Below are 14,968 nucleotides of genomic sequence, written 5' to 3' on the forward strand. Positions count from 1 at the left end.
GCCACTTTTTGAGCCATAGGCTGGTGTGACTTTCATCGCGGCTGGGACAGATATGTCTATAGAACAAACATAGCTACTTTAATTATTTGCTGTTTTATTTTGATACATTAGTACAGTAAAGAGCAGTCACAAAATTATCTGACACGGGTACAGGCCAGGAAACATGGCCTGTACCCAGTGGATGCAGAATGAAAGAGGGAAGATTTAAGACTCTTGACCATTACAAATGTCTTCTTTCCTGCTGTCTGAATGGATCATACAGCCTGTTTATTGCTAAGTCACGGAGAAAATAGTCCAAGTCTAAAAATACAGTAACATTTTAATTTTGTAAATCTTTTTTCTTTTCTTTTTTTAAAATATTGTTTTATATAAATGTGTAAAATCTTACAGACTATTATTGGGTCAAATTGTCTGCTCTTCATGAGGATGGCAGATGTACTGTGTTATTATTCATGAAAGTAATTTCAAATTAGTTGCCTGCTTATGTTTGATGGCTGCATCAGCCACTTGAGCTCTTGCTGGAATTTTTATTGTCGACATTGAATTTGGTGGAGAGCTGAGGTGGCAGATAATTGAGCCTAATCTCTAAAAGCCACAAAGAAATTTAGATTCATGCTTGCAGCACAAGCCTCTTTGTGGAATGTACGCTTGTAATTTTTATGCTAAAGACATTATGCAAAATCTTTTTGTAGCTTTAAGATCATTGTTTGTCATTTATGTGTTGTTTTCCCCCCCTTCTTTTCTGTAATGTTTTGTTTGTGCAAATGCTAGCAAAACCTTTAACAGGTGGCCAGCCAAATAGGTGCAGCGAGGGAAGGGCTTATTTATTTCACCAGATGAGACAACCTTGTAGTTCTGGACAAAATTTCAAACCAGTATCCGGCTGTGTTTGTTTTGTTTTATTCATGTTTTGAACAGCAGAAGATAAAGTATTAATATTTTTTATGAAAAAAAGTCTATAAATTTAAAAATTTTAAATGTGATGCCACTAAACAGATTTTACGAAAGGACTGGTTTGCAGTTAAAGGCTGTTGCCGTTTATTTTGCCTTGAGACCTTTCAGTGATGCGAGCACCATTTTTTCGTACTGGGTTTTATTTTCTACACTTGAGGAAAATTTGTTAAGCAAATGATTATTTTGAGTAGGTTTTTCACTTTATTAAACATTTGTAAAGGTACTCGTTTTTAAATTTTTTTTCTGTTCAGGCCCACAGTGGTGTTTGCTTTAGAATGTCCAATGAAGCTGGCTGAATGTAGCACATCCTTGGGTGGTAGTACATGCTTGAAGCATACACATTATTCAACCCAAACGTGTTACAGGTTTTCAACCCTCCCAGGCTGTCTTCATTGTGCATGTGATTTTTATTTGTCGTGCTGAATGCTTCACTGGTGTGCATACTTGTGAAATTGTCAAATGCCTTCCTGGTTCACACGTGGGTGGTAACAAGAAAAAAGCTGCATTAATGGCACAAGTAGCCATTATACAGAAAACCTGTGGTGATTTTCTTCCTGCTCTGGCCAAGGATGGTGGCCATTAGTCAGTCTAGTACTATGTGAGATAAACATTGCTGTTGTGGACTGTGAGGAATGGAGCAAGTTTCACAAATATCTGTAATGAATACATTAACGACATTTCCAAAATGGCCTTACAAAGGATTTTTAAAAAGATGTCTTCAAAATAAAAAGGTCAAACTGATAAAAAACTGAATGTGTCTTAAACCTTTAATGTGCACACAATGTCCATCTTTTCAGTTGCTTTGAGATATGAAACATGAATAAACATAAGTTGCAAAAAGATTTTACAAAATAAAGTGATGTTTCTCAAAGTAGACAAAAAAGCCCTTTTTCACAAATAACTTAAGGTCTGTAATAAAATATTGCTTTTTTGCATGGCTGCACTCGCACCACGCTGTATCCTACCCAAGCAGACTGGGGAACTAATGTCCAGCGTCTTTGGACACGTATTTAACCCACTAAATACTTGGAGATAACCTCTAGTAGTGGTTGAATCCACAGAATGGTGATGAACAAAAGGGAGAGACTTCATGCAGCCCCTCTCTGAATCATCCTTTTCATCTCACTGGTCTTTCTTGCTCTGTTTGGGCTGCTCTGTGTTGCTGTCAGGATGGAGCACATTGCTGCCAACCTCTGGGGGAACTTCAATCTGTTCCTCTCCCTTTATACCACAAGCTTTGTTCAGCTTCTTGGATTTCTGGAAAAGCTCGTTGAGATTAAACTCTCGGATCATGTTCTCCTAGGGATAGAACAAGCTTTATATTAGCATGATCATTACACCTTCTCACTAATAACTATGTATTTGTTATAAACAAACTAGATGTACCTCATTGAAGGTCCAAGACATAGCTCTTCCTTTACTGTCCACCACGGGACGTCTCATAATTTCCTGGCCTCCTTTAAAAAGCGCCACTGAGGGCAACTGTTTAGCCAAAGGGGAAGTACTGACTCTGTACCTGTTAAGGAAGATTGCATGGGACAGTCAGCGCCTGAGCTCAAACATCACTCAAAAGAAGTGACTTGTGGAAAGCATAAAAAATATTGTGGGAAAAAAAATACAGTTTGATCATTAAAGGTATGTGCATAGCAGTGTACGTGGCTGACCTCTGTGAAATTTCTCCATAGCGGCCAATGTCCACCTTCCCAAACCTGAGTCCAGCACAGTTGTACCTGCAGTTGATGCACAAAACATTTAGACCTCAAATCGAAACTCAGGCTTTGGCACATCGCCTAACATGTACCCTACATTTGGAGAGCATTGGACTGATTATCCTGCAGAACTGGAACAAAGCAGTTTGATCAGACAATGTGACTGCAGAAGGAAACATTACAAGCATCTTACGAAGAAGTTACAACTCCTTTGACTAAAATCTTAACTTTCAAGCTGTTAAATATGGATAGAAATACAACATGGCTCCTGGACTTTTCTAGCTTATTGTTTATTGAAATAATTACTTTAAAACAAAGCACACAACGTTTTGGAACAGCAGTACAGAAACCCATTGTCAGCAACTGGTATTAAAAATGTAATTACATTCATTTGACATCAAAGACGTGATTTTACTTTGTAGTCAGTCTGTGACTGCAGCTGAGAAAACCTGATGGAGCTGAAGTAAACATGATTATCACGAGAATCATGATTATTTGGGTGCGTATTATTCCAATCAGAGATTGCAAATTTGATGTTTTATGACACAAGTGTAGAAACCAGAGAGGGTAAGAATGGGGAGGTTTCTCACTTGAGGGAAAGGTCTGCAAAAATAGGGGCAAAGGCCTGGCAGTCAGAGGACCAGTTGGCGTAGAATTCAACAATCCACGTGACACGACTATCCTTCTGCAGCTCCTCCTGTTGATTCAATTCCAAAATATGATTAGAATGTATTAAACTGCAATTGATTCATTTCTACTCACATCTAGGACATTACTCTTAAGTCTTTTTATGCCACTTTAAACCTCACTTCAGATTTAAGGGTGAAATATTGTACTTTATACTGCATTACATTTATTTGACAGCAACATTTATTAGTTACTTTTCAGTTTGATACTTTATTGATTCATTATCTGTCAGGCTGCAACTACCTATATGTATGTAAAGTAGCTACAACTAGCTCCATATACTTAACCAAGCCATTAACATCTCATGGATTTAACAGTTCCAACAGTCTTAAAAGAAAATGATTTTCTACCAGTTGTATTGTTTCAAATATCTTGTTTAACATATTTGAGATATGAGGCACTACTATACATCCTAATGGACAACTATAATTCAGAACAGTTTATAAAGAAACACTTACATCTATGGTCTTGTCATTGAAGTACTTGATGTACTCTGGACCCATGTAGAGAGGGGGCTTACAGGTCATGACAAATGCTGGACACAAAGCAGAGATAGACAGGCAAGTGATCCATTTATATTAATGAGGATCAAACTCAATGGGCAAGTTTTACTTTTTATTATGAAAATCTCTTGATAACTCAAGTGGGTAAAAATAGACATAAGCTAAAAAAAAAAAGCACAGCTTGAATCTAATCTGAGCTCCTTTAAGCTGCTGTAATGATGGTCCGACTAAAACTAGTGTTTAAAACTATGGTACTAAAACAGGAGCTCCACGTGCACTTTGCAGGCATCTGTCTTTGTATTCGTGTTAATAAATTTCCCTTCATTTTTGCCTTATTTTATAAATAATCTACCAAAGTGACTGCAAACGAATATACAGATCCAGATCAACCTTAACTCCTTGATGAGGTCCTGTATGGGAGCTGAGGGTTCCCCACAGGGTTCACCTCTGCTGCACTGTGTTATTTGCACACACACCTCTTGACTGGCCTATTGTTTAGTGCTCTGCTGCTTGTGAGAGCAACACTACTGTAAGTGTCTGCGACCTCAAATATGAGTGGCAGTAATCGTATCATACTGACCGACACAAAGCGTGAGGTAAAGGATGCCAAGCCGAATGTCCAGCCTGAAGAAGAGGATGACGTTGGCCACTTTGCTGAACAGGAACAAGTTTCCTATGTGCTGCTCTAGTGTAACTGAGAATAAGAGAGCAGGCAAAATAAGGGATTATATAGAACATGAACACACAACCTTCAGTCTGTTGATACAAGGTCAGAGGAACTCAGGGTTACTAATGTTTACACAACAGATCAGAACTTGAGTGGAGCGCCTCCTGGATGTGGCTTGGACAGGACAAGAATTTGATCACGAATACTTATCAGGTTTCGGTTTAACAGTTATACTATTAAGCCTACAAATACCCTGTGTCCTTGAGTCAGATGTAGAGCATGGTGTGGTGTAACTGGGATATCAGTATCTCAGATCTTTCCTTGAACACGTGTGGGTCAGCTTTTAATGATGAGACAGTTCATAGATTAAACAAACACCCGCAATGTAACTCTGGTTTACACACAGACAAGTGTGTAAGTGCACAGAGACCTCTCAAGAAAAAATATTACAAATGTTTTTTCAAGAGTTTTTTAAAGATTATTCATGACCATAGTGCATCTGTTAGGAAAATTATGTTTTGTCCAAGCCCGAGGAACATTTAAGAACAACCACTTGGAGGCGCACAGGATATAACAATTAGAAGTGGCAGAACAGAGGGGACTTGGGTATTCTTGGAGATTCCTTCGCAAAGCTTTATAGATGAATGTATACCACTGATGTAAGGACAAAAAAATTAAAAAAAATACCACTGATGTATTCTGTGAATACTTAGTGATGTCTAGGCAACTGAATCATAAAAAATGCAGTGTTGAGTGAGAGATTTTGCATTTGAAATAAAACGTAAAGAAGCATGGTACTCTAAATCAAGGCTCCTTAAACTGGAGGAGGCTGTGTGCATGTGCAGTATATCACCACAGTCGATCTTCGACAGACATTTGGCTTCCACAAATTTCTATCTGATCCGGTCTGACCAAAATACATGTGAATGTTAAGGTAGGTGTCTGGGAATAATACTGGTTGATTTGAACTGTTTCCTGACATTAGATGCACTTAACAATAAAACTGACTATTGAAAAAAGGACTGTCTGGTGGTTCTCATCAGAAACGGAGACAGATGATGGGTCTGCTTCCTCTTTGATGTGATTTCCAAACAACTTGGTGAATTATCAATTTATATACACAAAAACTAAAAAGCACAAACGGGAAACATTTGGGCCCCTGGACAGACCTGTGGGTGGAGGGGTACTTACAGGCTCGCCTGTTCTTCATCATCACTATCGCACTGAGAAACATGAGAATCTCCAGTTCTCTCTATGAAACCAAAAGACAAAACATGTGAGAGAAAACAACTTTGTGAGAAGTGAGAGAATCGACGAGCTCACCTTCCACAGCAACGTTATATTTAGCCGCAGCGCACCACTGTCCCCACCCTGCTCACCCAGTCAAAGTCGCAGGAGTTGCCGTCCTCCCGCTGGGTCGCCAGGTGCTCGCACAGACCGGGGGTCTTTCGGACCACCAGAAAGGCCACGGTCATCAAGAACGAGGCGATGTAATACGGCTTCAGCAGCCATTTGTAAATCTGAGGCAGGTGATACAAGAAGGTGAAGACTCCGGTGATCAGACCCATGGTGGCAGAGACAGACGCGAGAAGAAAAACGACAGCTGGAGAAGCGAAGGAGCTGCACTGCGCATGCGTCAAACAACGTGTTTAGTTGTTTATGGGCACAGTTGCTAGCAGGATACCAGACGAAAACGTTAAGTACGTTTAGTGTTAAGTAAAATATGACGTTATTAGGCATTGTGTCGCCATAGTAGTTTGTTATAGTAAAAAACTAAAATGAATGAACATAATTCCTTTAGAAAAGAGAAAGGTGTCGCCATTATTCATCAGACACTTATTTGTGTTCTTTGGAAAGATTAATGTGCATTTTTTCTATTTTGTGAGCAAAGGATTTCTTTTTGGAAGCAGTGCATCCAGACTGACTTCATGTAATGTCCTTGCCTTTGTGTGATTAGACACTCCGCCTTCTGGTATTGGTAGTATGGCTCTTTGTACACTTCCTAACAATGTTTACAACTGTGCATGTGGCAAGTTAAATTAATTTCTCTTACTTTAGAAAGACACACATCTGTTTAGTAAGACACAAATTTATTTAGAAAGTCGAGATACAGGCTTCATATGTAGACACAAACCTAGACACAAAGTCCACGAAACTCACTGTAGATCTCCATAATAAAGTTGTGATGTAAGAAATCTTTTCCGAAGATTTAACGGTTCCTGGGAGCATGGTGGCCTCAAGAGTTGTGAGATGGAAGACGTCTAGATCTACCAGGAGCCCTTCCAGAATTGGCTGTCTAGACAAATTGAGTATGTGAACAAAAAGTAGATCTTTGGAAGTCCTGAAACCTAGAACCTGGAAGAACGATAATGTCAGCAACAGTCAGTCCTTCATGATAACTTGATATACAGGCTATATGCAGTCTGTATGGGCATTACACTTGTGTTTATGACACTATAAAGTGCAAGAAGAAGGCTAAATTGTGTAACTGTTAAACCGAAACCTGATAAGTGCCAAAAACAGTTAGAAAATGCTTTTCTTAGTTGTAGAAAATATAGGTGAGAAAGAAGGGCGTACTGGAATATGAAGATTATGGTCTAACATGAGCAGGATTCTGGGTCTCTGAGTACCTTTAATTGCCACCAGCAGACGGCAGTAATGCGACACTAATAAGAAACCAGCTGCTGTCAAAAATAAAGAAGAAGAAGATTTGGCGGGTATTGCAAAACGTAAACAGGAGAGGAGGCCGACAATGGAGGAAAGTGAAGTAGAAGTGCAAAAAGAGACTGTTAATAACAAATGTAGAGAAGGCGCCAATGAAAACAAGAGCAATGAAGCTACGGGAGACGTTTCCTCTCATGTGTCCAACCCTGAATCAGCTCATAAGACGCCAGTGGACACAGAAGCTCGGTACGAAAGACTCAAACTGTTCGAGAAAGTGATGCAGAAGAGCCTGGAGAAGTTCCTGGAACATGCAAGGTGCCGTTTCCTAAAACAGTGCTTTTACTTTACATTTTAGTGTTAGTATTTGATTTCATTAAGCTTCTAAATGCAGAGCCTGTACTTTTAGGTGAGCTGTTTATACGCTGTGTTTTTGCTAATTGGATACATTCAATATATCAATTTATAATTTTGAGGATCGTTATCATATTCATTTTGCATGAGAGCCAAGGACTGTGGTAAGTTGGGTAATTGTTAAAATGGTATCAACCTAAGTTGAAGATACAGATGAGCTAAGAAAGCTGCAGTAAAGATGTCTGAAGTGTGTAAATGATGATCAAGAATGAATTATTAACACATCATAAGTCATAGGAACAGTCAAAGCTTTTATCTATACTTTAATGGAAGTTGTTTAATATAAAGTATGTTCATTAGATATCTTTGAAATACCTTGTAGGGATGGGCAATCTGGCTGAACCTTTAACCACACCAAACACAATTCTCACTCTGAAATTAGACAGAGGAAAGGCAGAATAGAACAGCTATTACATAGCTGTACATGAGGCTTTAGGTTTTTGTTTATAGAGCACAGGTTATGTTTGCAAAGAGGAGTAGAACAGTACGACTTTGCCCATGTCAGAAATGTTTGGTATTTTCTGTGCTCAAACATCAAACTTGTTTATCTGATAATAAGTATACACTGTTTATCTTTTCTTCAGCCAAATCTTTTGGTGCTGTATTAGTTAACCAATATAGGTCTGGTGTTTTGGAAAAGCCACACTAAGCTGCACTTTTGATTGAATAAAGATTTAATGAACTTGTAATTACAGAAGGTAATAGCTTTGTTTTGTTGCCGCTACTCTCTGTACAATAAGAAAAGAAAAGGGAGAAAACCATAGAAATGCAAACAATGTTGATATCCCTCATAAGAACAAAGAATGTGAAGATGAACAAAAAAAAAGTTTAATAAACTGTATCGTTATGCAGTGGAGTAAATTATAATAATGATAGAATTAAATAGTAATTATTATGATGATACTCAAAATTGCATGTTATGATAAAATAATCAATGAAATAATCAATTAGCAATCACAATAAAGTAGAGCTATGATTTGGTACTGACATGATTTATTTGATAGCAGCGTATTGCACATTGATGCAATACATGCATTCAAATATTTTAGGATTATGAGGATAGGAAAACCATGAATGTCAAGTTTTTATTCAACAAGATCCCAGAACAGAGCCTGCCTCCCTGATATTCTACATTGCCTTATCTCAGTTTTAACAGATTTGCCAGTATGTTTCGTCCGCTGTATAAGAAGAACCCGCAGAAGATGGAGAGCATTCACAAGGAGTTCATAGATGAGCTGCGGAGAGCTATACAGGTCTGCAGCACACAATAACGCATTAATACCTTGTAGGGATGGGCAATCTGGCTGAACCTTTAACCACAACAAACACAATTCTCACTCTGTACTCTGTACTCTCACTGTAATTTGACAGAGGAAAGCCAGAACTGAACAGCTATTACATAGCTGAACATGAGGCTTTATGTTTTTGTTTATAGAGCACAGCTCCATGTTTTTATGTTACGTTAAGAGGAGTAGAACTGTACGACTCTTGATTCACCTGAAATTAGATACTGTGTACTTCTTTAAGAGTGATCACAATCTAAGTTCAGCATTACTACCATATATACCACTATATTAATACTATACTGCCATTTATGGAAACAATAACAAATAAGGTTGAGTGGCTTGCTTTTTGTATTATGTGCAGTATTCATTGCCGTACATGCTGTATTTTGACGTGTTTACATCGATGTCTGTGTCTCCGTTATATAAAGGAAGACATTGGGAGATTAATTGAAGAAGGCCGGTTAGAGTTAAAACTGAATGAGCTGGACAAACTGGAGAAGGCTGCCAAGAACACTCCGGACCCTGCATGGTCAGTAAACTGCATAAATCGTTTTACCTTCTTGCACTTTCTGCTTTATCTCTGTTTGAATAATCTACATGTCACACTTTTGATTATGCAATTTATCCACATTAGAATACCCACATCTGCTATTATTACTACAGCTTATTAAAATAAAGTGTAGGGACAACCATCGTACTGAATGCAGTATGGTGAGATTCTTTATACATTATCAGCGCAATACATTTTTAACTATTGACAGTTCATTCTTTCCATCAGGCGGCCAAGTGGGGTTCCTGAGCAGGACTTTTGCAGCTTTGTGATGCCGTTCTATCAAAAGCAGGAGGCTTATATGAAACTGGAGTTGAAAAAGATAAAACAGGAGAATGCTGCCTTGGCAAAAAAGGTTCAAGCTGGCAGGGAGAAAATTGCTCAGACAGAAAATGACATTTCAATGACTGTTGATGAGTGGAAGGTGAGGCAGAAATAAGAGCTGGAAAAAGTATTCACAAAAAACACATTCATTTTATAATTATTTATTATTTTCACACTGAATAAGAGGATGCATGTACCATATATTTACGTATAAACAGTGTCTTTATTTTATGTGTAACATTAAATGTACAAATATAATATACATTGGGAATGGAATACACCCTTTCACATAATATATAATATTATAATTAATAATATTATATCCTCTTAAATTCTGAACCAGCTATGTGGTATAGCTGTATTTCTCATACTCTCTACTTGTTGAAGTTTGTTTACCAAGGACAGGTGACCGAAAACTAAAATATTTTATATTATTATTATTATTATTATTATTATTAAAAATATATAAGTTATACAAGCACCTAAACCATTTTAGTTATGTGGCTATTTATGAATTTTGTTTTTTTAGACAAATATTTCTATTTGATATGCTTAAAAATGACCGGTAGGATTGAATTTTTAAATTTGCTAAAATGTATATACAACATATGTAAACTGAACAGTAGTATTGTCCACAGTGTTATGTTTTATGTAATGCAATACAACATAATTCAAGTTTATCTGGAATTAACCATTTTGCTTGTTTTGTGTTTTATTTTCTCTCTTCTAGGCAACACTTGCAGAATATGAAAGACCAGCATCTTTTCTTTTTCCTGCTGGTGTATTTGATGTGTAATGAAATGATTTCACTGATCAACTACATGTTAATGTTTTTGTACTATGCGCATGTGTCTGAAAATAAAGTTGAATTATTGGTAACAAACGTTTTCTGTGTCGTCTGTGTATTTGTGTTGGTAACATAATCCAATCATTACGGTATTTTGCTTGTTTTTGTCTGGTATTATGGTACAAGGTCATGGAAGTAAAGCCACAAAGAAGTGAAGAATCGAGTAGTTGAGCCGCGGGTGGATTGGAAGTGAGCACCATACCTACAAATAAGCGGTTATACGCTTAAAGAAACCGGCTTGTTCGTTTCAGATAAATGTATTATTTGTGATAGATATGACGGAAATGTTTTCAACTCTGTTCGGGCAAAATGACACTCAGGGACCGCCCGGCTCGTCGTCCCTGAGTTTCGGACCAGGGAAGCCTGCTCCGCCTCCTCCCCAAAATCAAGTCTCCATGACGGGGCAGATGCCACCGCAGCTCGTGGACGAAGGGCCTGGTCTGCGAAAGCCTGGAGTCATGAATGAACCTTTCTACTTACTACGAGAGCTACCTGGTATTGTCAGACCGTTATAACAGATGTGGAAGTTGTATTTTTTAAATGTTACTAGGCTTTATTACGATTTTCCAACGCCAAGCAGTTTGTAAACAATGCTAACGTTAGCGTTAGCTAGCGAACAAGACCGGTACTAACCAACACTGGGAATGGGTCATAGCAATTACTGCTATTAGTCCCCCTGTTTTTATAGGTATGATGGGGGTTTTGGAGTCTTTCAGACTCAACATATACAGCTTGGTTTTAAAGTTCACTTATATGTTACGCTACTGATGTCACGAAAGACCAAATCTGAACTCTAGCTGCTGTTAGTGCTAAGAATGTTTGCAGGCTCAATACAATGTCATAGATAACGTTACATGTGAGGAAACTTGTGGTGTTTGCATGAATTAACGTAACACCTCTATGATTGTTGGTGTTTAGTGGGAAATGAGTTAACGGGCAACACCAACCTCATCACGCACTACAACCTTGAACATGCCTACAACAAATTCTGTGGTAAAAAGGTGAAGGAGAAGCTCAGCAACTTTCTGCCCGAGTTACCAGGTGGGTTTATACAGGAACGTGTGACTTGGCGGCCAAGTGTAATTTAAGAATTTTCCAACCTTCCCATTCCATACACAGATTTAATCCAACAATGAAGTATGTGTATTCTACATGTCTCTAAATCCAGATCCAAGTTTATCTTATACGCATCTGCCTTTATAGGATTATTCATTATAAAAACTATTACAAAGATATCAGTGATTAATAAAGCTGCACCGGATTACACAAGGGGTCTGTAATTTGTCGTAAAACAAAAGTTCCAAACGCTGAGAAAAACACCTTTCCCCACTTTGAACACTACATTGTCCATGTTAAGGAGTTTTCCTTGTTGTAATAAATTATCTAAAGTCTCTTTAGTATGAAAAAGCCCCTTGTATATATGTATAATCTCTGCTCTATTTAGAGTGTTTAGTTACTTTCTCACACTTAATTTTTTATTACAGTTCCACTAAAAATTTACAATGTCTGGGCCAGAATCTGGTTTATGAAAAGGGTATAGCGAGTATGATAGATAAGTAGAAGTACAGTTTTAGACAGAGCATTCACAAGAGGGATGCCAACATATGCATGCTAAGAAAGATACAGTTAATGGCTGCTTTAATTCTTAACTAGCTTGCCAAGTTTTTTTTTAAAGGTAGATCAACAATTTTTGTAATGTAGAAAAATGGCACTCAGTGCAGTTGTGTGCCTCACTGATTTGGTTTAATACTTTATCAGCAGCAACAATGTATCTCTATGAGAATGTGAAACTAGCTAAAACAAGTTCTGTATTCAGAGACATAACCTTGAATAGATACAATTCTGTTATAGTCACCTTAAAGGAATTTAAATGAAGTCATGTCACTGCTTTTGTTGGTAATATTGTGTGCCATCAAAATGCCACCTAGTGTGTATTTAACTCCAAATATACTGTATTTTGATCCTTCAATTCGCATTGTCATTTTAAGTCTTCTCTTGAATTTATTGCAGGTATGATTGACTGTCCGGGTACTCAGGATGGCAGCTCACTACGGTCTCTGATAGATAAACCACCAGTGTGTGGCAACTCCTTCAGCCCATTGACAGGCGCTCTGCTCACAGGCTTCAGACTACACACAGGACCGGTACTACCTAAATACAATACACAACATGATAAACATTCATATTCGTCAGGCCTGCATATTGTCGGCATCCCGACACTGATTATGCAAACTATTTACTGTGTTAAGAAATGATCTTTATTTAAAATAATTTAACCTTTAAGAAATGGAAAAACCAATTTCCCAATTATAATGGTGTTCAGTAATTACATACGGGCTTCCTTTTGTGTTTTTTGTTTGTTTGTTTCCAGCTTCCAGAACAGTACAGACTGATGCACATACAGCCTCCAAAGAAAAAGAGCAAACACAAGCACAAACACCATAGACCCCAGGACCCATTACCACAAGGTATGACACGAATTGTACATATGTACACAGACTAGAAGATTGTAATATTTTTCTGTGTACTAACCTGTTTTTCTATTGGCACCACAGAAACTCCATCAGACTCTGATCCCAAGAAGAAGAAGAAAAAGAGAGACGACGATCCAGACCGCAAGAAAAAGAAGAAAGACAAGAAAAAGAAAAAAGTAAGGAAAACTGTCAAGATGTCAGCAACTAAAGTTTTCAGTTCAGCTTTAATTTGGGCCCTAGTGGAGTTGAGGACAAAGATGGAAGTCCACCTAAAACTCTTGTTTTGGTTTTGGTGTGTTTAAGGTCAAAATTGTATCCTCTTAAGTCTTGATACATCCTACTTACATCTGCCAGAAAATTTTGACTTCTAAGCTAATTCATAAAATTAGAGTGATGTTGATTTTGGCTTTTCTTTTTTTTTTTTTTTTGTTTGTTTGTTTTAAGCTGTCTTACCTATTAGCAAACTGTTTGCAACCGAAACAACCAGTGAACAGACTATAATCACTGCAGCAGTATTGTGTTCCTGCACATTTAAAAACTGAAAAACAAAAAGCTCAATACAGACAGGCCTTTGAGCTTGTGGTCTTTGGTTTGCTAGACATTTAACTTACCAGCAAAGTGAGTGGGTCTATTTGCTGGTTTGTGCAGAGAAGGTAGTGTATAATGGGTCTTTACTGGAAATGGCTGCTTGTTGCTGCTGGAAACCACCTGCTGCACTTCTAAAACGTACAGTGACAGTGAGACACAGAGATTTTAGGGAATGAAAGAAAGCTGTTGTTGGGTTCTTTTCAAACAAACTTGGGACCAAAGATGTGCTTCCCTGTCGACTGTTACAGTCAACATTGCATACGTAATAGCTCCCAAAGTCTGGTCTATGTTGTCAGGGAATTTTTCAATTCAAACCGACAAAAAAAGATTTAACAAAAAGTTGTATTCCGTTTATTGTGAAACAGTTTCCTCCACCGTCTACAATATCTCTCATTAGGAAGTTCATTTAACTGTTTTGGCCTGTTGGACCACCAATAAGAAGCTTCATAGATTCCATAACTTCAAATTAATCATCCAAGAATTAAACAGTTGAGACTATGAAAATTAAGATAATCTTGAGCTAGTTGCTTTTTTCTTGAGATCTTGATGTATTGACATAATGAAATTATTAGCTTTGTGAAGCTTAACCTGTTGAACAATATTTGAGTTTTATATCTTAAGTGAACCAGCTTCTGAATCACTCTAAAGTGCAGACACACACACCGTGTGAACAAATACCTTTATCTTTACAAAAACAGTGCTTTTAACCATGGTATGACAACAGCTGTTGCCTTAGATCAAAATCTGGTGCCAAAATTCTTAAACTCTTGTTTGTGTGTAGCTTTGCTTTATCATTGTCTGTCACTTGCCTACAGTTACTGCTCACACATTGCTGTATAATGCCCTCTTTCCCTTCAGAACCGCCACAGTCCCGACCACCCGGGCCTCGCTGGATCACAGCCCAACAGTAACAGCCTCAGATAGGCAGGAGCCCACTGTGTGCATGCATGTGATTGAATGTTTGTGAGACTGAGCATTTTGTAAGAGGAGGTGTGCATGTGTTTTACAAATAATTGTATTACTGTATGTATGTTTAATAAGGGAGAGTGAAATGTGTGTGTGTGTATGTGTGTGTGTGCGTGAGCGCGTAAGGAGCTGCAGTTGGCGTGGGTGGTCACAAGTAGAAATGTTACAGAACAGTGTGAAAGACAGAAAACTTGCTGATGAGCTGTGTGCACTGTATGTATGTCTTTTTTTGTTGTAATTTTTTGACAATAATGCCAAAATTTAAATAAAATTTGGTTATTAACTTTGTATTCGTGTAAGACCTCATGTAACAAGCTTATTCTGATGCAGTTTTAGTG

At 37.8% G+C, this 14,968-nt stretch overlaps 3 protein-coding genes and 1 long non-coding RNA gene across 4 annotated transcripts; 2 read left to right on the forward strand and 2 right to left on the reverse strand.

Annotated features, from left to right (window-relative positions):
- Nucleotides 1–20: 20 nt before the first annotated feature.
- LOC137134597 (uncharacterized) lies at nucleotides 21–308 on the reverse strand. Its single transcript, XR_010915445.1, has 2 exons — nucleotides 169–308; nucleotides 21–138 (listed from the first exon to the last, which is right to left on the reverse strand). It is a non-coding gene; the product is annotated as an uncharacterized lncRNA (long non-coding RNA).
- A 1,428-nt stretch (nucleotides 309–1,736) lies between these two features.
- On the reverse strand, nucleotides 1,737–6,136 carry tmx2a (thioredoxin-related transmembrane protein 2a). Its single transcript, XM_067519536.1, has 8 exons — nucleotides 5,900–6,136; nucleotides 5,712–5,772; nucleotides 4,434–4,547; nucleotides 3,809–3,885; nucleotides 3,254–3,360; nucleotides 2,619–2,684; nucleotides 2,341–2,470; nucleotides 1,737–2,253 (listed from the first exon to the last, which is right to left on the reverse strand). The coding sequence occupies exons 1-8, from the start codon at nucleotides 6,086–6,088 to the stop codon at nucleotides 2,077–2,079; spliced, it is 921 nt and encodes a 306-aa protein (XP_067375637.1). The 5' UTR covers nucleotides 6,089–6,136; the 3' UTR covers nucleotides 1,737–2,076.
- Nucleotides 6,137–6,279: 143 nt separating this feature from the next.
- On the forward strand, nucleotides 6,280–10,638 carry si:dkey-6i22.5 (polyamine-modulated factor 1). Its single transcript, XM_067519538.1, has 5 exons — nucleotides 6,280–7,499; nucleotides 8,743–8,848; nucleotides 9,310–9,410; nucleotides 9,660–9,855; nucleotides 10,486–10,638. The coding sequence occupies exons 1-5, from the start codon at nucleotides 7,273–7,275 to the stop codon at nucleotides 10,549–10,551; spliced, it is 696 nt and encodes a 231-aa protein (XP_067375639.1). The 5' UTR covers nucleotides 6,280–7,272; the 3' UTR covers nucleotides 10,552–10,638.
- Nucleotides 10,639–10,723: 85 nt separating this feature from the next.
- med19a (mediator complex subunit 19a) lies at nucleotides 10,724–14,918 on the forward strand. Its single transcript, XM_067519537.1, has 6 exons — nucleotides 10,724–11,097; nucleotides 11,521–11,643; nucleotides 12,613–12,746; nucleotides 12,974–13,070; nucleotides 13,158–13,252; nucleotides 14,523–14,918. Exons 1-6 carry the CDS (start codon nucleotides 10,878–10,880, stop codon nucleotides 14,586–14,588), a joined length of 735 nt encoding a protein of 244 aa, XP_067375638.1. The 5' UTR covers nucleotides 10,724–10,877; the 3' UTR covers nucleotides 14,589–14,918.
- Nucleotides 14,919–14,968: the final 50 nt, after the last annotated feature.

Source organism: Channa argus, chromosome 10 (assembly GCF_033026475.1).
Source record: "Channa argus isolate prfri chromosome 10, Channa argus male v1.0, whole genome shotgun sequence".
Classification (NCBI taxonomy): Eukaryota; Metazoa; Chordata; class Actinopteri; order Anabantiformes; family Channidae; genus Channa; species Channa argus.

Bases quoted from the DNA above. Each gene is read 5' to 3' on its own strand.
- tmx2a (XM_067519536.1), bottom strand. From the start codon at position 6,088: ATGGGTCTGATCACCGGAGTCTTCACCTTCTTGTATCACCTGCCTCAG. The intron at 3,886-4,433 runs GTCAGTATGATA...CTTTGTGTCCAG, and splicing joins TTACCTCACGCTTTGTGTCG to CATTTGTCATGACCTGTAAG. The intron at 3,361-3,808 runs GTAAGTGTTTCT...TTGAATCAACAG, and splicing joins TCAATGACAAGACCATAGAT to GAGGAGCTGCAGAAGGATAG.
- si:dkey-6i22.5 (XM_067519538.1), top strand. From the start codon at position 7,273: ATGGAGGAAAGTGAAGTAGAAGTGCAAAAAGAGACTGTTAATAACAAA. The intron at 8,849-9,309 runs GTCTGCAGCACA...CGTTATATAAAG, and splicing joins AGCTGCGGAGAGCTATACAG to GAAGACATTGGGAGATTAAT. The intron at 9,411-9,659 runs GTCAGTAAACTG...TCTTTCCATCAG, and splicing joins AACACTCCGGACCCTGCATG to GCGGCCAAGTGGGGTTCCTG.
- med19a (XM_067519537.1), top strand. From the start codon at position 10,878: ATGACGGAAATGTTTTCAACTCTGTTCGGGCAAAATGACACTCAGGGA. The intron at 11,644-12,612 runs GTGGGTTTATAC...AATTTATTGCAG, and splicing joins CTTTCTGCCCGAGTTACCAG to GTATGATTGACTGTCCGGGT. The intron at 12,747-12,973 runs GTACTACCTAAA...GTTTGTTTCCAG, and splicing joins TCAGACTACACACAGGACCG to CTTCCAGAACAGTACAGACT.